The 23,784-nt window shown below is 45.0% G+C and overlaps 1 protein-coding gene across 1 annotated transcript in view; it reads right to left on the bottom strand.

Moving 5' to 3' along the window:
• FBXW4 (F-box and WD repeat domain containing 4) overlaps window positions 1-22,355 on the bottom strand; it is a gene marked incomplete at its 5' end in the record, with an annotated part of 60,656 nt that extends 38,301 nt beyond the window's left edge. The window contains 6 exon segments of the mRNA XM_082286410.1: window positions 4,058-4,152; window positions 6,650-6,782; window positions 7,962-8,147; window positions 10,877-10,972; window positions 22,037-22,220; window positions 22,223-22,355. Of these exon segments, the coding sequence (XP_082142536.1) occupies window positions 4,058-4,152; window positions 6,650-6,782; window positions 7,962-8,147; window positions 10,877-10,972; window positions 22,037-22,220; window positions 22,223-22,355 (827 nt within the window).
• Between the last annotated feature and the right edge of the window lie 1,429 nt (window positions 22,356-23,784).

Genomic DNA, 23,784 nt, shown 5'->3' with positions numbered 1-23,784 from the left:
ACAGGAGAGCCAGCCTGGCTTTTTAAATTCCACTGCTCACATAAATACTTATTTTCCTTTAAAGTAAGCATCCAATGCAGATAGCTAGTCCTCAGTACAAACTTTCCTGCTCTCTGGAATTAACCAGCACTTCACCAAGGCAACATCCATGAGGAGAGGTCATCTACTGCAGCAGACTAATGACACAGTCAGAAAAGAAGAGACTGTCTCTTGGGCTTACACACCCAAAGCATGTCTCTGTCACAATAGGGCACTTTACGATTGCCTGATGTTGCCCCAAAATGTACCAAGGGTTTCCTAGCTCTCTGTCTACACTTGAAACCTGGCATCCTCCTGCCTATCTACAGTTGCACATAGGAAACCATTTTTGTGCTTCCATCTTCTCTTGCTTTAAAATCCGACACACTTCAAGTACCGCATCTCATGATAAATATTTAAAACTTTTTAAATGAAAACAGCAAATGCCAGTGGCCAGACCTGGCAGGAGAAACCAGCTTAGATCTGAGTAATCTTTAATTCAACACCAAAAAAAAAAATCTGGATCCAAGATTAATAATGAACTTAACATGAAGGTCCACTTTTTTTTTCTTTTCTTTTCCCTCCAGTTTACAGTGTACACTGCTCCTTACTCTTCCCTGGCTACTGCAACCTCAGGGAACCACAAAGCATGAAGGTACCACTGCTATACCAGAAACTCCTGAGTTTGCCTCACTTTGCACATTTGAATTGGTCCACTGCACTTAGGCTTGCCTTGGTCCCTGAGCACACATAAGTCACTGCAGTAAGCAGCAGTAAATGAAAGTTTAACATCTGCGTGATGCAGAGTTCAAAAGGCAAATGAACTCAGGGAGAAGAGGATTATGAGCAGCTAAGAACCGTAGTTTAGAGTACGCAGCAAAGTACAGCATTTTACTAATCCATGGAGAAGGACAGCTTTGGAGAGCAATTAAACCAGTCACTGAAGGAAGCTGAGATACCCTTACTTTAAGTATCCTATTTCAAGGACACTCTCAGACTCTTCTCTAGTCACTTATGTGACACGCAATGTGTGACCTGCTATCCAAAGCACATTGACCATCACAACTTTGCAGAAGACTTGGTGAAAACGCAGAATGAACACAACGCCCCCCAATCCCCACTACCCTGCAGGGCACTGTTAGGGATCCCCAGAGCAATGAAGTTCCAACAACACACATGGATGTCAAGACACTTCCATGGCTGAAATAGTTATATAAAGGACTAAGCACAGCTTTTCCCTGCACAGAAAATCCAATACTCTTGGTACCCTTTTACCACCTTTTCCTCTACTTAATCTCCCTTATAGGAATCATGCTGTTTGCAGACCCTAAAACCATCCAGAACAGCACCACTACACAAAGAACAAGGAAGCCTCCTCCCCCATCTCCGTACATCTACAGGATGACTTCTGTAGTGACACAGGGAAACTATGGACAAATCAAAGCAGGATACCTAAGAAAAAATGCCTGAAGCCAGAGGAGCTGTGCTCCAAGAACACAAGTCCCTAACATTTAGCTTGAGTGCACAGGCACTGTCCTCTAGAGCAGCTGTCCAGCAGTGCAGGACTACAAGCAGGCACAGAAAAAAACCCAGCTGTGGGTCAGAAGCATATGGGATACTCTGTAAGAAGCTTCACACAGAGGAAGGTATCACTGCAAAGACAAAAAGTTTCAGCCCATTAACAGCTGAAGTTCAGTAAGAATACAACCCTGAGTACTCTAGAGTCTCAGTCCTGGCAAACTTCCAGGTCAGGAAACTATAGCCTCCCCAAAGCAATTTTGAATGGCTAGAGTTGGAGGAGCCTTCCTTGCCCCCACCCCACTGCACACAACTGCTTTGAGCTGTTTCTGATCTCTGTGTGTCCATAGCAGAAACAGCTAGTGGGTTCTGAGCAGCAATGGGCCAAAATACTTAGGTGGTTGGAGCCTGATTCTCCAGCAGTTCTACACCTGTCCTTATGGAGGAGATCTCAGTTTACATCAGCACAGAAGAAGGGAGAAGGGAGAAGGGAGAAGGGAGAAGGGAGAAGGGAGAAGGGAGAAGGGAGAAGGGAGAAGGGAGAAGGGAGAAGGGCACGTTAAGTGTTTAGGAGGAAGTGGAAGTTATAGGCCATGTTCAGTCTCACTAAGGAACAAATGGATCCAAGCCCTGACTAGAAAGATGGGGACTGCAAGGGACGAAAAGCTTGACACAATTGCATAGAGAATGCATATGGGTGAAATATGGGCTCTTGTAAATAAAACAGAAACCAGAGAGTTCCCCAAAGCAGACCTTCCTAGAAACCAGATATTATCTTTTTGATACTCGCCCTCATTAGACAACAAGTAATAAAACCTATTAGTGAAAAATTCATCTCCCCTGCCCCTTGCCCTGGCCCACCCCCACCACATGCCCTCCTGCTCTGATCCTCTCTCTCTTCTAGGATGGCTGCGATTTGTTCTGAGAAGCGACAGGTTTATAGGTTAGCCGACACCTTCTCTCTGTGGAATTTTAATTAACTTCTCCCATCGTCAATATGTTAAGGAGCAGAGTTCCCATTATACGAGGTCAGCAGCGTGTTTCAGGCCCTGCTATATCAGCCGTCAAATTGAAGAATTAATGATGTGGCTAATTGGCTCTAATTCTCCACACCCCCCTCCCTAAAATATGGAGGTGTAACAGGGGGTGCAGTAGAGTGGGCTAGTGGGAGAGGCTGGTACAGTCCACAGACTCATAAAAAAATGAGAGTACACAATTTAAGCCCACTTGTTCATGGGGTAGCTGTTCCACCACCTCCAATTTATCACCCTGCAGGGAGGAAAGGGGGGGGTGGGGAGACTGAGGGCAAATATTGTGACAGAGAGTGTGCACAAGCGTTCACACCAGGGAGAGGAACACTGTCCTGACAAGAGGCAGTAGGTCATCACTTATGAGTAGGAAGCAGCATGCCACTGGGCTCTAAGCAGTCACAGTGCCTGAGCTAGAGCCTGTCTGCCAGAAAAGGGACCCTTGCGGCACAGGGCTTCCATCACATCTTCCAGCGGCACTAACGCACAGGGCACTTCTTCAAAAACAGTCTGTCTCAAACACTCGGAGCAAAGGGACAAGGGAACAGCAAAATCATAGCAAGCCTGGAGTGTCATTTCCCTGATAAAGTCATTAGCTCCATACCACTAAGTTTCTGCTGCCTGCAAAAAAAGCTTGGAAATCTAGTAAGAACAGCAGTTGTGGACAGTATTGTGGTTTTGCACAAGCCTAAAATTTAGTAGTTGCAGACATCACATGAGCAGCAACAGTAGCTCCTCCTCCCCTCTTCCTTGAGGTATGCTGAGGAAGAACCTCTCTTGCATGCAGATGACCAGTTTAACAGGGAACCACAGAGACAGATCATTGCTCGTTGATTTAAGATTTTAACGGTGAGGGTTTCTCAGATTTTCACTTCCTCAGGAACAGGAGCACTTTAAAAAACACCCTGGAAGACACTGGTGTACGTATTGCCCTTGTCTCCCATGCTGAAGTTGGACTGTAGCATTATGCCTGCACTAGAAGCCTGGAGCTACAGGCAACAGAGGCTGGAAAACCACATCCCTGAACTCCATCTTTGCCAGTTCAACATGTTCAAAGAAAACTGAGTTCTAACCACTGCATGCAGCTCTCAAGCAGGGACCTTTTTGCTCAGCATCTCTTCTGCTAGAGAATGAGAATACAAGTCAGCATCTTTTCGGCACAGAAAATCTCAAGGATCCAGTTCACTGTTTCTAATTAGCAAGTCAGCGTTCCTTCATCAAGAAAGAATGAACAGGTCCCACCTGAGGCACTAAAAGGAACCCAGGGCCACCTTCACGGCCTCCTTAGGAGTGGATCACTCCACTGGTATAGGAAATAAAGACCACATGCTCTTCCCTGAGCTCCTGCTGCAGGCACAAGCACCTGATCAGCCTCCACACAAATCAAGTCCCTGAGTTGTCACATTGGTGCCTCAGAAAGATTTGTGGACACACAGCCTATCCAACTCCTTTACTTCTCTCTTCTGGAAATTGGGAATAAAGAGATCTGTTACCTTAATAATGGGCTGATAGCAATGGACCACACTCGATCCTCTGTCTGCACTGTATGTAGACACTGACCAACTCTGCCCATGGACAGGGACCAAACCTAAAGAGAAAGATGCGTGTTATGCCACATCACCCAAAATAGCAGAAGGTAGGATGCATGCTGCTAATGTTGTACTGGAAGAGCTGCCCAAACTGCCATGCTTACCTTCCCTGAGACCTTCTCCCAGAATTCCAATTACTTATTTTTGGGGAGCAGAGCCTTCAATTGCTGGCAGAAACAAGCAGTTGAAATCACACAAAGATTCAGCTTATAAGTATGACCTTCCACCCCACTGGTAACAGAGAGCACCCCCATCACCACTTGCTCTCTAGGGGCAGGACTCAAGAAGTGCTCAACTCCTCATCTTCTGTAGTTAAACAAATGAGAATTAGGATTTGTTCAAATCTGTTTTCTTGAACAGTGTGGGAAGACTTAGTAGCATCCCTGAAAAATTTCCATTAATGTTAGCTATAAAGTTAATTATTCACCAGCCTGTAAAATAATCTTCTTTTATAAGTCCCTCCTTTAGACCAAGTTTCTCAAGTGTACCCCAGGCTGTTTTCAAACTGGCCCCCCTTGCTCACTAAAAATGTGAGAGAATTCCTTCCCTCCCCCAACAATGCAAACATGCACATCTCCTTCCACCAGTTCACCCCTTTGTTTCTGGGCCCTAATAAAGGCCCCCAAATTCTTGCTGGGGCCTCTGCTAGTGGCCCCCATTTTCTCCACCTTGCCATCATTCTTGGCCCACAGGACTCAAGCCCCCCAGTAGTCTGTAACCAACCCCCAACGTTTCACTTCAAGACTTCAAAGCAGGGAGTGCCCTATTTGTTTGTTTGTTGATAATGCCCAAGATTGCAGGCTATTCTTGTCAGCGGGGAATTTAGCACCTAGTGTCAGCAAAAGCAACAGAAAAGCTTAACTCCTTTAAGGCATCCCTATCTCCTACAGGTTAAAAATATTGCTCAGAGCACACTGTCTGCTGCCTATCACACAGGAATGTACATTAGCAGCTCTTCAGGGCTTAGTCCTAATCAACACTCAGCAGAGCCCTCAATAGCTTAGACACTTAAGAGCCCCTTTAAAAGGTTGGTAGGGATTCCCTTCCACCCTCCAAGGGTCTCATTCACGCAAACAAGACAGCCTACAAAAGAGATGATAAAAAATAAGAGGTGAACATCCCCAGAGTATATGCTGTGGGGAGCACTGGGTGGGCAAGATCTCACACTAGCTCTAAGAAAAACAGCTTGAAATTCCCCTCTGGCCTTCAGGAATTTGTTCTCAAGGTCGGGGATGTCTGTCCTCCAGCTGTCAGAGAAGGAGCAAGAAGGCACTCTCCCAGAAAAGAGGTTCCACGACCAGAGAGGAGCAGCACTGCTAAAGTGTGAGACAAAGCAGCATCAAGGCCTTGCTCCCAGTAGGCAAAGAGCAACCCCAGAATTGCCTTTTGCATCTGAACATTGCTTTACTTGGAAGTGATTTTACTCAGGAGTACATCTGTACAGAGGGACCAACAAAAATAGATCAGGTCATGCTGCTCCACACACTTCCTATAAAACCTTGAAAGAGACATTTAAGTCTTTCCTTGCTTCAACTTCCCCTCTTGAAAAACAGGAATTGGCTGGTTTTAATCTTACCTCCGTGAATGTTCTGTGATATAAATCAGGGACCAAGAGTACCCATCAGCCTACCCAGAGCAAAAACCAACTTATTCAACACACAGCAACCACTTCCAACAATGAAACAAGTGGTTGGTTGTGAAGATGCCACAGGTACTGCACCATGCTAGCAGGACATGGGTGAAACATCTGTGTAGAGTTTCCTAAACTGATTAAACAGAGCTGCTTACAGCTCAGAAGAACAATTCTTCAGGTCCACATAGGAATGGAGCATTGCCAACCAGATCCAGAAGGAAAAAATCAGCAAGGTCCTGCCCCAAAAATATATAGTCAAAAATTATGTGACAGGACCCAGTGACGCCAGCTGGAAGAGAAAAATGGGAGCTAACAGTATTCATAGTCTAACTTCACTCCTGGTTTGCAAACCAAGAACCATTTAAAAAAAACCCACACACAAATAAATAAACCACAAAATTAGTAAATAACCACAGATTTGGAAAAGACATCACGTTATCCTTTACAGAGATTGAATATATAACACAGAGCATGTTAAATCACACTGCAATATTAAATCACAAAACCAGGATGGGTTTGAGATACGTACAGCGAATTTCACACTAACTGGCATGCATCTCCAGTATAGATAGACGTACAGTATAGACAGACGTACAGGGAAAGAAGCAAAATATCAGCTGCTGCCTTCTGCACTTCTAAGTTTAAGCCAGCAGCTGATGCTGTAAATTACTGCCAAATCTCTTTCTAACAAGCCTGGCAGAGCAAGCATCTTTTCAGAGACATGAACCAAGATAGTCAGCACTCCTCCTGCAAGGAGTACAGGGCTCGAAACAGTTCTGCTGACACTTAAATATTCATGGCACAAGACCTCTGAAGTCACCTCTACAGCAGCACCTGCAGCTGCTGAAACATCCCCTGCTCACCTTCGCTGTTCGGTCCCGGGAGCCACTGACAATGAGGCCACCTTGGAAGTCCACACAGTTCACCTCCTGTTCATGCGCAGAGAACTTGACGCTGTAGGAGCCGTGGATCTTGTGAAGGACAATACTTCCATCTCTGAAAAACAAATCCACAGGCAGGGAAGCTGTATGAGCTGCATCTCCCTTGGACATGCACCTTCTATTAATGCTTCAGAGCACTATAAAAAGACCAGGACTGGTCTCTGACAGGGGCTGAAATTCATGCAGCATTATTAACCCTTCACTCTTCACACATCACCTGTTCTCTTGCAATTCCACATCTGGCCAGTCAAAGCCTGATCTGATGCACATGAAAATTTTCCTGGCTATCTTTCCACCCTCCACTTTGTGTTAAGCTGCAGAAACTATAGCAAAGCAGCCATTCCTCCTCCTACTGCTTTGAGCTTGCCAGAATCTTGTCTGTATGCTGAATGTCTGGAGTAACGGAAAAAGTGAGAGGACATTCTCACCCATGTTCAAGCCTCAGCTTTTCATTCATTTCAGAGCAGCCATGCAGGGTGCTGTGCTTTGAATTAACTACACAGACATTTAGACCTTTTTCAACCAACACAGTTACTGGAATTTTAAATGGGTCTTCATTTTCACCTGAATTTTGGGCTGAAGTTCACAGGGGAGAGTCTCACGATACCCAGGGCAGACAGCCATGACTGTCTCTCTCAATTCTGTGCTTTACTGCTGTGTATATTTATAAAGTTTTAGCTATTAATAAAGGTCCTGTCATTTGCTGTAACTGAAAAAGGTCAGTCAAATGCAAAATTAATTGGAGAAGTGTGTGTGTGCTGGAATGCTTGGCAGTTTTCCCCTCTCCACTATCATATCAGTGGGTCTAATAAATACACACTTGTCTCTAGAAAACTTTCTGCACCACTGCAGTCCCAGCTACCCAGCAGTACTGATTATTAGAACAGTCTAGCTACGCTGGTTTTAACAGGGAAAGAAATGAAACTTGCACAGCAGCTCAGGTTTGCCTGATCAGTCAATCACAATCCAACAATCCTGTGGACATTAACACAAGTTTACAAGAGCAAAGGACACTTTTTAAGGTCAACAGCATGAGACTCAGCTCCTTCACTGCTGCAGTAGCTTTTTCAGGCCAGAAACAAAATTATAAGAGAGGAAGCAGCAGCAGCTGACCACAGCCAAGCATGAGGACATCGTGTAGCAGGACTGGCCTCTCCGCTCTGGGCTGGAGTTACACAGAATCTTTCCAGCTTCAGTGGCAAAACCCTTGGGTTCCTTCATTCACCCAACTTACCCCCCTCCACTGACGATGTGGGAGTTGACAAGAACAAAGCGACACACGTCCTCCTGGTGGCCAGAGAAGATGGCTTGAGGGTGACGCTGCAAACCTGTCCCTTCTGCACAGAGGTGGTAGGCCTGGATGTTCTCCGCTTGAGACAGGTAGAGATACTCGCCATCCAGCTCCATCCAGGGCATCAAACTGCAAACAGACAGCAGGTTGGGGGCATGCAGGAGTGGGGAGAAGAAAATGAAACAAAACAACCTCACACAGAAGAAGAAACAAAAAAAAAGATTCCATCTGCAAACATATTAACAAAAATGCCTACTCAAGAAAGGTGAAGTTGAAGCTGCAGGTCACATGCAAAAGCAGGGCTTAATATAGCAGCACAGCTACAAGTGAAGCTTCCCCAGCAACATAAAAAGAGGATGACATTGCTGGCATTTTTCTAACCAAGAGCTGAGGAAAAGGAAGCATGGAATCTCTGAAAGAGGAGATGGCCAAAAGTCTAGTGAGCATAGATAGGAAATACTTAAGGGCCCCTGAACCTTCACATGAGCTCTATACCTTTTAAGAAACTAGACTCTGGTGTTGGTGAGCTATGCCAAGCCTTTCTAAGAGAGCATCCAATGTGAGGTTTTTGATACAGTCAGTCTGGAACCTGAACACTATTTGCTGGTGCCCAGCAGAGACCACAAAGCTGCCACTGTTCCACACACCTCTAAGCAGGAGAGCATGTCAGCAAAATACCACAGATCTTCCTACAGACAGAAAGTCACCACCTCCTGCACTCTGAGGCTACCCAAGAACTTTACACTCATCATATAGAGGAGGTATTTTTGTACATTCATACCTCTTCCACTGCTAAAACAGAAGCTGTAGAGCAAGCTCTTGATTTCTCTCGCCCATCTTTTAGAAGAGGCCATACACCCTGTCTGGCCCCTGCTTTATGTGGGACAGTGGCAGGTTTCTACGGACAGGCTCCAGGCCAAGAGCAGTGGAGTTAAAAAACTACTCCAAGTTTTTTGAAGCCTGATGCTACAAATGGAAAACATGCTTTACTTTCTGGGAGACCAAGAAGAGGAGAAGACACTCAAGTAATGTCTGAATCAAGTCTGTCATCTCAAGATGTTTATTTATTCTTGAAATAAAACCAAAATACAGAAGAAAACAGGCTACAACACACACTTTGGCTGTGAGACCTTTGCTCAGGTTTTTGCTTTTGTATAGCCACCAGAGAATCAGCAAGTAAGATTTCTGGATATAGCAAGGCTGGATACAAAAACACATGGGACTCAAGTCCTATGGGGCATGGATGTGTGAAATTGTCTCTGCTCTGCATTCATTGCCAAGTGCACCAACGCCCATGGAAACACCAAGCAAATCCAGAGCCTTTCTACAGAGCAGCCTTTCAGTTTTCAAACTATTCAGGAACAAATGGCTTTGAAAGCAGGGGGACTTCTCATAAAAACCTGTCTCACTCTTTTTTTCAGATCATTTATCCTCAGAGGTCATGATTTTCTGTGTCATCAGAGTCATTACACAGAGCTGTACCTCGTAACATCACAATGAACAACTAGAAACAAGAGGACAAGGTTGCTCATTAGACAGAAGGTTCCTGCTTGCCTGTATTCATCTCCAGTAACAGGCTTTTAATCACATGGACAAAGCAGTTGAGTTTATAATGTTCATCTGGGACCTGATCATATAGATGGAAAAAGTAAGAGGCATCTTTAGAGCAGGAGCTTTGGGTTTAGGCAGGCTTTGATTTCCCCTTCCTTCCTCTACTCCTACACAGTCCTCTAAAAGCAAGTGAATATCCAGCTTACCTAGACTACAGCCAGTTTCTGTGGCTCTCCTTTTGCAGAAGTTTAGCTTTTTACCTTTTTCTATGGCTTTTTCATAAGGAGAAGTAACAAATCTGAAGCAGGATAAATGAAAATTAGAGGATGCCATTTGGATGGTGGCCTCATTAAATCAGTCCTTGCCTTTTCACTTGGGAAGCTGGTTTAGTAATGATCTCTAATATCCACAGAGTCTGTCTTCACAGATGGTTGCAAGCACTTCAAAGGCAGGTATACAACCTGCACCAAAACCCATTCTGCTCATTACAGCTGTTCCCAGGACTTTCGACAAGAAGTGGCACATTATCCACCACTTCAATCTACACAGCACAAAAAGGCATGAAAGCTCAGTAGAAGGTCCCTGTTCTTCAGCAGCTAACAAACTGTAGTCTTTCTCATTTTTCCTTCAGTCTGATGATGTGAAGGTTGAAAATTTAGATGTGCTGCTCAGACAAGAGACCTATCTTATACTTTGCTTTGAAAGCCAAGTACGCCTTTGCAAACAAGAATTTAACAACAAGCTCCTATCATTAATGTCAAATATACTTTTTTTTAAGTGAAGGAGAGAAGCATAAGGTATGAGAATAAAGGAGCAAAAGGCAGACGAATGGCAATTAGCATTTTAGATATGTACATCCAAATCAGGGTCCAGAATAAACCACGGGAGACAAATGAAGCATTTTGAAGGGACACCTAAGTCCACATCAGGGATCAAGGTGAGCTCATTGTGAGAGCAGGACAAAAGATTGCTCACGGTATATATCAGTAGACATGAATGCAACAGTTTGAAATCTGTAGCAACGGTTGCTAAATGTGACTAGAACTGCACCGATCAGAACAAAGACAAATTCAAATTACTAAGAAAGAAACTCCTGACACTCAGCATGAATCCCTAGGGCAAAGCAGCAACTCCAGTTACCCCACACCCAGGTAGCCAGCAACAGCCAAAATAAGCCAGCAACAATCAGTTTTAAGACCCCATGAATCACAAGGAGCAGGAAACATGTCATTTCAGGGCACAGGCACAAACCCAAGGCCCCACAGCAGTTGTCACATAACAAAGAAGAAGAGAAAGAAGTCACTTGCTTGCATTTCCATTTCAGGACTGTCTCCCTCCGGCAGCGTCCATGCCTCCAGTTCTGAGATACCTTCACCCTTTCCTTCACTGGAATGCCAGCAGCTCTGCAGACAGAGGAGGAGAGATGAGATTAGCAACCAGGACTGATGCTTTCTGGACAACAAATGCACTCAAGATGGCCACAGGTAAGCTCTTAAGCTCTCACCCTGGTTTCACAATGATGAAGTGGCACACACTGATGGTGCCAAAGCCACACTAAAGTGAGCACACTCATGAGAGCTGACAAGAAAGGAACACTGAGAAGAGTGGGGAATCATCAGCAAAGAAAGCCACCTCTGATGATTACAAACCTTAAATATGATAAAGACTAGACCAAGTATACTGAATGCAGCACAGGGTTCAGACAAAATGTAATCCAAACAAGGTAACACAGAAAGAAACCACCAGAAGAACCAGAGATACAGGACATCACCCTTTAAACAGAGACTGAAAAGAGCCATTTAAGACAAGGACAACACCACACAAGAACAGACGGAGGAAACACTAGTCAGGAGAACACTGAAATGAGAAGCCAGTGTGCCTATCCAAGAAGGACTAGCAAAGAAACCCCTCCAGAGCCTCACCTGCCTGACAATCACATAACCAGATACAATACTCAGAAATCAAGATGTGTTCCAACTAAAAATAAAATACATTCATCTGTATAAACTACCCAATGCACACACACCACAAGACAAACTATCTTTTGCAGCAGCTCACCAAAGGATAGAGAATTCCAGCACATCGCTGAAAAATTCTCTATTTACAGTCAGATAAAGCTACTAAAAGAGACTGTAGATCATTAGCTGTTGCTGGGTTACAAATCAAAGTTATTGGGATGAGCTGAGACAAACCAAGATCAACACTCTTCAAGATGTGACAAAAAGTAGGTACCACAGAGACCTGGGACCAAAGTCTCTTTAGAGTCTACATGAACATACCCAGTTCAAGCAGCTGTTCAGCATCTGTTTTGCTTTCATGACCCAGGGTTGATTAAAGACAGGGGGAAAGGCAGCTTTAGCTCCCATCTTTCTCATATCATAAACTTAATTTTCAATATCCTTGCTGGAGCTGCTTAGGTAGAAAAGATCAGAAAACTACAAACAAGAAGAAACTCTAAAAGTTATGCTTTGTAACTAGGGGTTGTGAACCACTTACTAGACTACAAGAGTTTATCCGGCTTTCATACATTTCTCAACAACCAACACACCCAGATGCATAGGAAGAAGGGAAGATCCTTGAGAGATGGGAACTGGTGACTCATCAGAACCAATTTCCTCCTCCCATCCCTACAGTCCCTCCAATCCACTTCCCAAAAGTAGCATTTTTGGGTACTCTGTCATTTTTAAAACAAAGATTAGCTCCCTGTAAATAAACATCTCCTGTGGTTGTTAATGGGTGTAGGAATCTCTAACCTGGCCCTGGGGTCTGGCCAGATTCTTATTTTCCCAGCCTTCCTTCCATAGCCTCAGGCTCCTTTTTTTTCTGCTCACCCTTCCCTCCTCTTTTCTGTGCTTTCCGGCACTTAGTCACCATTATAATTTGACTGCATTCCTGGGCATGTGACCCATTTTAAACAAAAACAGAAACCACACACAGAAAAGCTTTTCATCCTCTAGAAAGCTTTGCAACTTTACATTTATGATCAGTAGAGCCACACCAATTAAAACTGAATTTAGAAAGGTACAGGCTCTTTATTTCTCATAGCCATTTAAAAACAAACAAACAAACCCAAAATAGAGTTAGACTAGGCCGCAAGAAGAGGAGTTCCTTTTTTAAAGGGAGCACTTGCAGGAGCTCATGAGGCCAGATAGTGTCTGAGATGAGGAATGCACAATACTGAAAAGTCAGGTCAGGTCCACTCTCATCACTGCTTATTACTCTCCCAGACAGAGTTCAGGCTCTCCGCCTACATCCAATTCCATTCATTACTCCAAAACACTTCTCCTCCCTACACTCAACCCTCAGTTAAGTTCTCCCTACATACAGATTTTAAGCCACCAGCTTGCACAGTGATGGAAAACACACTTGTACCACATCCCACTCCCAACACATGCTGGCCCAACCAGACATTCTGAGCCCAATGCATAAACCCTACTAAGACTAGATGTAATTTCCAAGGCTCTGAAAAAGGTGAATCCAAGGTCAAAAAAGCAGCCTCCATCTTACCCTGCTGGTCCCTTTTCTAGCAGGCCTGGACCCTCCTGTTGCTTAAAATGGAATTTCCAAAGAGTCACACATTGGCTTGGCCCAGAGTACCAGTTCACTATTGCAGTTACTCCTGTAGCAGACTCATTCTTTCTCACGTATCAACAGTTCCTGTCTGGAAGGGATGAGCGTTGGGTGGAGAGGACTATATGGGGGAGGTCTGATGGGATTTGGAGGGCAGGGGGGTGGTGGTGTTAATTTGTCTTTTTTTTTGTTTTGCTCTTAATAGATATATTACTCATCCAGCTTTCCTCCTCCATATAGCAACTCTGGATCCAACTAATTTAAAAATGTCTTAAAAGTATCCTCCTTTTATATTCCAAACATTTTATTTATTCAAAATAGAGGCGAGAAAAGGGACAAGACACATGGAGAAAGATGATGTAGAAATTGGACTGATACATCTCTCCTCTTTGCCAATTATGGGGCAGCAAAGATTGAGTGCAGTTGGTCAGAGACATTCAATCCCTTATACCAGAAGTTAAATCAAACACAGTTATGGAACCAAGTGCTGAGATACAATTTGATAATTTGCTTCCTCAACAGCACCTCCACAGAGCAATTTCCAGAACACATCAAAAATTGTGATGAGTATCACTGCAATGCATGAGAACAATTCTCAAATCTTAGAAAGTCAAAAGGGGCATTACTATATGAACTTAACAATTTGATTAAAAAATTCCTTTTCTCCCCTACAAGAGCTTATTTTGTTTCAGTCATGATCAACACACTTTCTACACATGCAAACGTCTAAGAATTTTTCCATGTTGACCTAAGGCAATCAAAAGACATCACATATCTGCAATGAGTGGTTGACTTAACTAGGTACCTCTCACTTCAGCAACTGTATAGAACATCAAAAGATTCAGGAGACTGAACCACCTTATGAAGCCAAATGCTATATAAAATGCTATGGAGAGAACACTATCCACTGGCCAACTAATATCTTGATCTTTCTTAATATACAATCCAGAAAAATACTAAGCCACATGCTTAAAATTCAGCACATGCTTAAGTACTCTGTGAAATCAAGATCTTGGCATTCTTGTTCCCAGAGAAGCCACCCAATGGTGAACTTCAAGACTGCTGAGGGCTGACTCACTGGGGAAGGACTGCTATTTTTAGCAGGACCTACACAGGCCTGCATCAGAAAGCAAATGAGGTACAGTCCAGCATCCTAGAAGGATGACAGGAAACACAGGATTAAGGAACAAGTGAACACTGACTATGAAAACACAATGAAATTCAAGCAAAATGTTCTTAAAGCCCTTTAGAGTGCATCATCTTACACCTCTGCTAGGGCATCACAATTATCAATATCTGATAAAGTTACATTACTCAGGACATGCAAGGCTGTCTTTGTTATTACCTAATTACCACCAACAAGCACTCTAGCAGGATCCCAAATCATATATTGCCATACATGACCTGAGCCAATGCATGTTTGCAATTGCATGCACTCCTGATGGAAGCTCCCTTTACAAAGACTTCGTTATACTAAGAAAGAGAAGCTGAACATTTCTTACAGCTTGAGAGAAAGCTTCAAGAGAAAAGTCATCCCAAGCAACCCATTATAAAGGACTTTTCATTTCCCCCTTCCTACCTCACCCTACCCTACAAAAAAAGCTAGAAGTATTTTGCTCAAATTATGAATTTCCTCTCTTTCTTGGCAGAGTTACCAAAAGAAATGTAATATTCCTTCTGGAGCCCACTTCCCAGCTGCTGAAGTAAGAGACTGGAACTGTCCCCACACAGCACCACTGACCCAGGTGACCTCAGCTACCAAGGCAATTTCTGGCCTGGGCCCCAAAAGAAAGCAAAGAAAGAATCACTCAGACAGGGCACATCACCTCCAACAGATCTTGCCTTCAGTGATCCCCTCCCCAGCCAAAGTCCTTTGCCAGCAGAAATGGTATTTCTGCAACAGCAAGAGCTTCTGTGCTGTAGTGCATCCCAGGGAGATTTCTGCTGGCTGTCTACAATTTCAGCATGTGCCAAAACAGTGGTGCCTGCAACAACATAGACCATGTTACAGAAGAGAACACCAACATGTCATACCGTGTATTTTCCCAGCTGCATGGGGCATCCTAACCCACCAAAGACCTTCATGTTTTGCTACATTTTAGGTACTGAAGAGCTCATCTGGAAATGCAAGTCTGCAGAGACCTGCTGAGACTGAATTTCTTCTGTGGACAAAATCTGCTGTCTGCATAAAAGCTGTCACCAGCCTGCCTGAGGCCTGACTGGAAGGGTCATACAGAGAACAAACAGGTCACAGTGGCTAAGCCCCACTTTCAACCTTGGCCCTGTGGCAAGGCTGGCTAACACAGGGACCAACTGCGCTTATTTGTGTAATTGGGACACACCTGTTGAATGGCAGGGTCTCAGTGCAGCTACAAGTCATGGGCCACCAACAGACAGCCGAGAGGGAAAAGCTATTTATGTCAGGAGCCCCTGTTGCTGTCCTCAACAAGCCAGCTAGCTTTCAAAATGTCTCTTCCAGGACAAAAATTCCAATTGAATTCCTTTAGCACATGACCCTTATTTAGCTTACTGCCATGTTCAGCCTGTCCTGTGTACTCCCCCCTCCCTACGGGACATGGGTTCAAATAACTCCGAGATGGAAGAGAGCTCTGCAACTGTTCCTCACTGTTCTTGCTTCCTCTGCTATGTCTGTACCATCTCAGATGTTACCAGGCTGTTAACTGCTCCACCAAACTGCTCTTGTGAACAAGTCACCTCATAAAGAAGGTAGAGGCTGTCATAATACCCAGAGGTGCAAACAAATTTCTGTACACACAGCAAGGACACACACTTTGACAAAGGCTTCCCAACAGAACACCACCACCAAGACTGAGCCAGGCCACTCTGCCATCAGATGCCCTCTCCCTTACAAGTGATTGCAATGGGATTTTGGCTAGAAACTCCAGGCAGGGTTTGGACTCTCTCAGGGACTTGCATAGGCTTTTTGGAGATTAAATCTGGGCTTCTTCAAAAAATGCACTGCCCTGGAAAGAATATGAGAAAACCTGAAGCTGTTGAATAGGTGTCATGTGTATTCTGATTTGAAAGAGTAGATTGTCAGGGTAGCACTTGGACAGAATGAAATAACCCATAGCTAGTCCAACAGGGGTAACGGCGACAAAGCACACATATTTTAAGCCCTGAACTACATAAAATTCTTCTTCCTCTTTGAACTTGTGAAGATCTTAAGGTAAGGGTCTCAAAAAACTCTTACAAACAACTTCACATGCCCAGAAGAAGCAGCAGTTTCACTGTTGTGGAGCTGTCCTGGCAGATCTGTCCTGCCCAGCACTAAGAGCTTAAGACAGAGTAAGAATAAATGTAACAGCAGTTTGTAAAAACCACTGACTTTTCCAGCACAAAGCAAGAGCTGCATTCCCTCTTCCAAGCTGCTTCTGTTACTGCAATATCCTCCCTAGAGTATTCCCTTCTGCATCATATGCACTAGTTCATTGCCTTCTTCATTCGTCTTAATGAAACTTTGTTTTTAAAACAAGTTTTAAAAGATGAAGGAAACTGAAGCAGCTTTACAAGCATTCACACTCCCTCCCCCTCCAGTGGTGAATGCTGAGGTCTCCTATGATTGCTGCAGTTTGCATTTGGATTTGACTTGCACAGATTGGCCATTTCCTGCTCCTGTAGGTGTATACATTTTTCCAAGATCTGGAGAAAACACAGCTTTTATTAACTCACCAAAATGCTTACACAAGCTCTTAAATACTCACAGATGATAAACTTACGCATTAATGAATCTGTTTCTCTGAACTGGAGAATATACCATGATCCTAGTGGGCAAGGCAGAACAGGAGACAGGGAAAGAGAAAACATGCAGTGGAACATTTCTATATTTTGACATCTATTAATACATTACAAAGAGCAAATTGTCAAGCTATTTAGGTTCCAACTTTTAACCTGCCCTCTAAAATTCCTTTGTAACAAAGAGGAAATAAGTTTAGCCCAGCTGCAACTTTATTCCTTTCTTCCATGCTTTAAATAAAGAATCACCTTGCAATGAGCTCTTTGCCTCTCCGATTTCTCCAGTCCAAGGTGGTCTAGCAAGCAGGCCCTGGATAAAGGCTTAAAGCACTCTCTGCTATTCCTGGCTCTGACACTGACCTGCTGCACAGAGGGCAGCTTGGTTGACATCTCCCTGCCTCTCCTTCCCCTCCAGCCCTTGTTTACCCTGGCTATTTAGGCAGCAAGCTCGTCAGGGCAGAGACTGCTCTTTCTGGGCCTGTACAACAGCTGGCAAAACAGACACAGGCTACCGGACACAACTGTAATATCACTATATCACCAAAACCCCCAAAGGCTTTGTGCTACTACTCAGCTACAGTTTAGCTGCAGAAAGCGTTGCTAAGCCTTTACTTTTCTCTGACATGCTGCCACACATTTTTAAAACAAAGAACTTTCCTTTCACCTTACATCCTGAAGACGTGGCTCAACTTTTACTTCAGCTGCTCCTATGACTGAGTAAAGCAAAAATCTTCAGCATAGGGACTCTCTTTTTACCATCCTCACAACAACGTCTTGTAGCAGTACAGATCTATACATAAAATTAACTTGTCTATACAGAAAAACTGATCTGATTTGTAGAGGCTCACAGTTCAGATGCCAAGAAGCACATCCATCTACAACCACTCTGTACTTCCATAATAGTGACACAATATTCTATTGAACATTTACTTACTGCTGATTCAATGAAGAAACAGAACATTTTTAACACTGAGAATGTGCTTTAAGAACTCTTCCAGGTCAGCCCCTGCCATCCCTAACATACAGTGACTCAGGCTGATGTGAACCTAATGATTCCCCTCTGCCAAAGGAATTAAGTGTACAGATACATCCCTCAAAGCAAACTTCTTTCTTCTCCTGCAAGTGCACAATTGAATCCATACCTTAAATACTTAACTTGGCTTACATCTATGGCTCCCATTTGGCTGAATCTACCAAAAAGGGCAAATATGAGAGATTGTCAATGTTGTGGATATGCCTTTCAGCATAACACCTAGTGTCTGGGCTGAAGTCCACATCTTCCTTTGACATCATTAGCAACTTAATTTAATGTTGCTTCAGCCCAAGCATGTGTCCAGAGATAACCACAGCTGGCAATTTTTAAAGGTATGTAGCCAGGATGACAACTTTAAAAATTAGATAAAATCAAATTTTTTCACATATACTACTATTTTTCTTCTCCACACTGCTAACAACTAGGGGTTTGCAACCAGTTTCTTATCAATCTTCTCTCTTCCCTATTTTGGCAGAAAGAAGTGTTATAAGCAAGCTGACTGTGCAAACAGTTTTTTCACATACAAGATAAAGCCTGTTCCTTCTGATCCTTGTTGTTACAATTATCTGAATATATACCCAACAGAAGCAACATTTTAAAGAAATAGTGTCATTTTCAAGTTAATCACCTTTTTAAAAATGGGGAAGTGAAGGCGGGGGTTAAGTTTCACAGCTATCTCCTCTAGGCTCAAATTTATTGCTATTTACAAAGCATCAACAGATGGCTTATCAAAAGCCACTTAACAGCAGAAATGATCAAACTACTCTGAGATGGATTTTTGTTTTAAACTGTAAATACTCCCTAGACTAATTTTTAACTTATGCCAGCCTCCCAGGGACCATCAGTTTAAGATCTAATGTTAGAACCATGTATGTTATTTCATTAAGTATACTAACCATAAACGATTCCAACCTTTGCTTTCTCAATTGCACACAGTATTGTACAAAAACCTCAAAAGTAAAAATTAGTGTTCACCTCATGCAACATTAGCCAGAACACGCAACAGAAGCTTCAGCTCCTGCATGAGTCAAAGCCAAGCTTGACAAACTCAAGAGTTATTCTATATCGCCAAGAAAGCACAGTTATCAAGAAGGTCCAGCTAACCATTATCTTCATCACCACTCTATTTACGCAATAATATTTTAGCTTAAATACCTAATCAGCTCAAATTTAATCTTCAATGAGCAATCTACCAGGTTCCTACTTAGAAGTGCTATCAAAAAGGATGGTGTGCCCAGAAGCTTGCCTAAACTCCCTCCCCAACTTGTACTGATAAATAAAATACAGTATCTCTCTGCAAATCTTACTCCCTCACTTGCAAGAGCAGCAATCTTGGAGATTGCTCTTGATCTTGGAGACATGCACGAGGAGCAAGTGCTACAGAAGAGACATGGCTAGTTAAAACCCCTGAGATGCCAGAGAGACTATTGAACTCTTCTTCAGCTAAGAACAAATTTTACAGCTGTACAGCTCAACACATGCAGTCATATTGGTTCTTCTGGAGATGTTCAGATATCCAGACCTCCTGGTACTGCAATATGCCCTTGCCTTTTACCTGTTGCTAAACTGTCTACCCTACTGGAGTAAAACTCCTGCAACTGTCCCCACATGCTGGATCTCCACTCAGGAAAAACAAGTGTTTGTTTTTCAAGTATTCTCCATAGGATTTCAAGGAACTGGAGACTGTCTGAGCCTTCTATGAAGCTAAAAGTAATTAAAGGAAACATCCTCCAGATACATCTCAAGGTTTCTTCATAACCACTTGTAATGTAACTTGGTGTGTTACCCATGATTGAACTCCCCAGGACCAAGGCAGTGCTGACTGATGCTAAAAGCAGCTCTCAGTACTAGAGTTGTTTGAGGAAAACTTGAAAATAGGACACAGCACAAAAGTACATCCCAGAATTACTAAAAAACCCCTGTTCATAGCAAATCTAACAGCACTGAAATCCCTGGGAATTTATGATACTCAAGCAGCCTTCCCTTCTCTGAAACCCTGTGACCTAGCAAATCTCTTCTGTAGCTGTTTATAGACGTGCATTCCTCCACAGGGGGAAGTGGTGGTCCTTACACACAGAGCACCTGCTCTGCTGTACACCTGATCCCTCCTGCAACTGAAGGAGCAGAGTATCACCTTATTCTTAATGAAAAATACAGAACTTCATTTCCTCAGGAGACAAAATCATATATCACAGTAGACAAGAGTCCAACGCACAGCCATTCCACAGAGCTTACTCCTGCTGACTTCCAAGAGAACTGTGCTTAACTTCCAATCTGTGAACTCCGAGTGGGTTGAAGTGCTGGCCTGAAAACCCAACACAAGGATTTTCAGCAGCACCAAACTTCTGTTCCTGCCAGCAGAAGACCTAATTGTTTCTCTAAAGTCTATGCATTGATGAGGCAGCAACACAGACAGCAAAATAGGGGTCAAAACCTGCCATCCCTTCTTTTGAGTCATGTCACCACAGTGTTTATGGAAACAATACTGAGTCGCTGAATGACAAACAAGATCCATGCTGGCAGCTAAAGAGAAGCCACTGGAAGGGATTCATAGATCCTAAGAACACAAACTTCCTCTTGGGATCCTTAAATGGGGAAGGAAAGCCAACTTTGTCTGGTTGCCTCCAAGTGGTGTTTGGTACACAGACAAATTTGAGAGAGGAAAGGCAAACTCTGGATCCTCACCAACCACTGTCAAGACCCAAGCCCCAAAGGCACTTCATCTAAAGAGATGCTGGTGTCATACACACTGCAAAGCCTAGAGGGCTTGACCCTATGCCTAACCTATGTTGTGCTGTTGAACTGCTGTTTCATGAGGGAAAAATAAAGACCCCAGGAAAAAAACCTCAAACAATTCCTACTCACAGAACTTTAAAACACAGAAGCTATGAAAAGTCCAAGAGTCATTTTCTCTGTGCCAGCCATCACCATTTATACCAGCAAGCTGCTCGGTGAGAACCTAAGACACATGTGTTCCTGGGGGCCCATGAGAGCTCTTGCACCTAAGAATGCACTAAATCCACTCTCCAGCCTTTTCCCAGAAAGTTGTCCCAGGCCTTGCTCCCTTGCAGCTTCTTCTCTGAGGTGTTTTCAAGACCATGGCAGGGACCACTGCTCGAAAATGGGGAGGGTGTGTGGGCATACAGGAGCCACCCCAGCTGCACACAGCAGCTCTGTCCGTCTCATGTTCCAACCTCCCCTAGCCTGAAGCCCCCAAGCCTCAGTGTTTGGAGGGATCTGGGGACTGACAAGATGACAGAATCACAGAATTATTAAGGCTGGAAAAGACCTCTGGATATCATCCAGTCCGATCTCCCTGCCAAGGCAGGGTGACCTAGAGCAGGTTACACAGGCATGTGTCCAGACGGGTTTTGAATGTCTCCAGAGGGAGACTCCATACCCTCCCTGGACAGCACACTCCAGTGCTTTGCCACCCGCAGCATAAAGTTCTTCCTCATGTTGAGGGGAAACTTCGTGTGTTTTAGTTTATGGCCATCGCTCCTCATCCTCTTGCTGGCACCTGCCTTTGAGATACTTATAGGCATTGATGAGATCCCTCTCAGTCATCTCTAGACTGAACAGGCCTGGATCCCACAGTCTCTCCCCATATTCTTCGTGGCCCCGTCACTCTTCGTGGCCCCCCACTGGACCCTCTCCTGTAACTCCTTGTCTTCCTTGTATTGAGGAGGCCAGAACTGGACACAGTTCTCCCGATGTGGAGAGGGCCTCACGCTCCAGCTGGGCCTGACAATGAGACATCCCGAGAAGCCCCCGCCATCCTCGCCCGCTCCCTCGCGGGTACAAGAGGCACCTCCCCCAACCTCTCTGGGCAGCACCGGGGCCGGGCCCCGCCACCCTGGGGTGCGCATCGGCCGCTCTCTCCCAAAGAGGCCCTTCCTGTGCCCTCGCCGCCCCTCCTGGCGCAGGGAAAGGGCGGCGCAACCGCGCTTTGGGAATGGCCCCGCGTCCCCCGCCCCTCGCGGCCCAGCGGCGGCCACGGTAGGAGCGCAGCGCGGCCCTGGCAACCGGCTGGGCCGCGGCATCCCCGGCCTTTCCCGGCCGCTGCAGCCGCCGCCCCCCGCCCTTCCGCCGGGAAGGCCGCGCTTACAGGTCGGTGCCGAGCTGGGTGAAGCCGGAGTTGAGGCAGCCGCGGGCTATGCGCCGCCAGAGGAGATCGCGGCCGCTGAGGAAGCGCAGGCGGCGGCAGACCTGGGCCAGGCGGCCCAAGGCCTGCGCGTCCAGGTAGGAGCAGATGAGGAGCAGCAGCTCCTCGGGTAAGGCCCAGAGCGGGGAGGGGGGGGAGGCGGCCCGGGATCCCCCCTCCGCCTGGGGGGATCGGGGGCTGCCCTTCCTCCCCATGGAGCAGCAGCCCCCGCCCCTCCTCCCCGGGAGCCGGAGCTGCTGCTGCCCGGGGGAGGCCAAGCCATGGACGGGGCAGCCGCTCCCCAGTCACATGGGGCAGGAGCCGCTGCCTGTCACTGCCCCCTCCGGGGGAGGAGGCGGCTGCCGGCACCGGAGGGGGCACGGGCCGCCGAGCCCACCCTCGTTAGCGGATTAATTCATTAACGGGAGCCGCTGGGACTCCCCCCGTGCCACTTGCCCTCTCCCACACCCCCCTCTCCACGCCACGCCACGACCGGCTCACGGGTCTGTATCTTCCGATCTGGGATTAGCAACGTCACCTGATCCGAGTATTCATTAATAACGTCAACAATTAATGGTGGGGATGATGATCCCAGGTAACCAGAACATCTGCCTCACCACCTGGAGCAACCCCAGCTAGGCACTGCGCCCCTGCAAAGGAAGGTGAACAGAAAGGTGATTAATGCTCATTAATTATCCTTGACCAGGGTCAGGAGCCCCTGTCACCCATGAAATGACAGCAGGGGTCATCTGGTGCTGCACAGCAGTTTTCAACACTCCCAAATTCCTGGGACACATGAAAGGGTCTTCCCAACGTAAGAGCAGGCCCTGCTACAGTGGATTTAGGGATGGCTTTTCACCAGCATCCATCCTTGCAGTCCGTTTCCCCCTCCAGAGCTCCACAGAGTGGGGGCTGAAAAGTGCTCACAATTCACACGTGTGTGTATACATACACAAGCACACCACCTCGAAAGAACAGTTCATAATAACTGAGTCATTGTTGCCATCCACAGGAGCCTGGAGTACTGACAATGCAGAAGGATTCTGGTCCAAAATGGCAAAGTAGCTCTCCACAGACAGTGGAGCAGGAAAATATGAGTCTAGTGTTGTGTTATTCTTTCTTACAGTACTTTCCACTCTACAGAAGCCTGAAATGCTTCTTAATATTAGATAAATTGTAAGAAGTTCATCATCTGCCTAGAATGTTTTGAACAGGTATCACTTAGACACCACAATCTACATCTCATTTTGCAGGGTGGAGTAGGATAATAAATTTCAGCATATAATGAGGTTACCATAGCATACAGGCCATTTGACAGTACTTGCATCGTGTTCCAGAAGGTCATCTTGTCTGTCTAATCTCAAGCTCCCAAATACTCCTATGAATAAATCACCAACTCTGGAATCCTCATATTTAAGAGGTTCAAAAGGTCTGGATAAGGAGCTCTCTGGTCCATTTACACTGAGTTTTAATATACCCTGGAAGTTAGGGAAGTTCCAAAAGGCAGCAAAATTTTTATCAGCATTTTTAAGGAGTCATATCTGAAGTAATTAAAAATTTCTCAAGCTGAGTTTGAGCTCAGGTGAAATAACAGCACATCTAGTACAGGACTTTAGTAGCCAGCTGAGAGGGAGGTAATACAAATTTTGCTTAAGATTATGGAAACTGTGTGAATGCAGTTTTATATCAACTTCGTATCTTTCTGATGATAT

This window comes from Coloeus monedula, assembly GCF_965178545.1.
Source record: "Coloeus monedula genome assembly, chromosome: 8".
In the NCBI taxonomy this organism is placed as follows: domain Eukaryota; kingdom Metazoa; phylum Chordata; class Aves; order Passeriformes; family Corvidae; genus Coloeus; species Coloeus monedula.
This window is presented reverse-complemented; position numbering and strand designations above follow the sequence as displayed.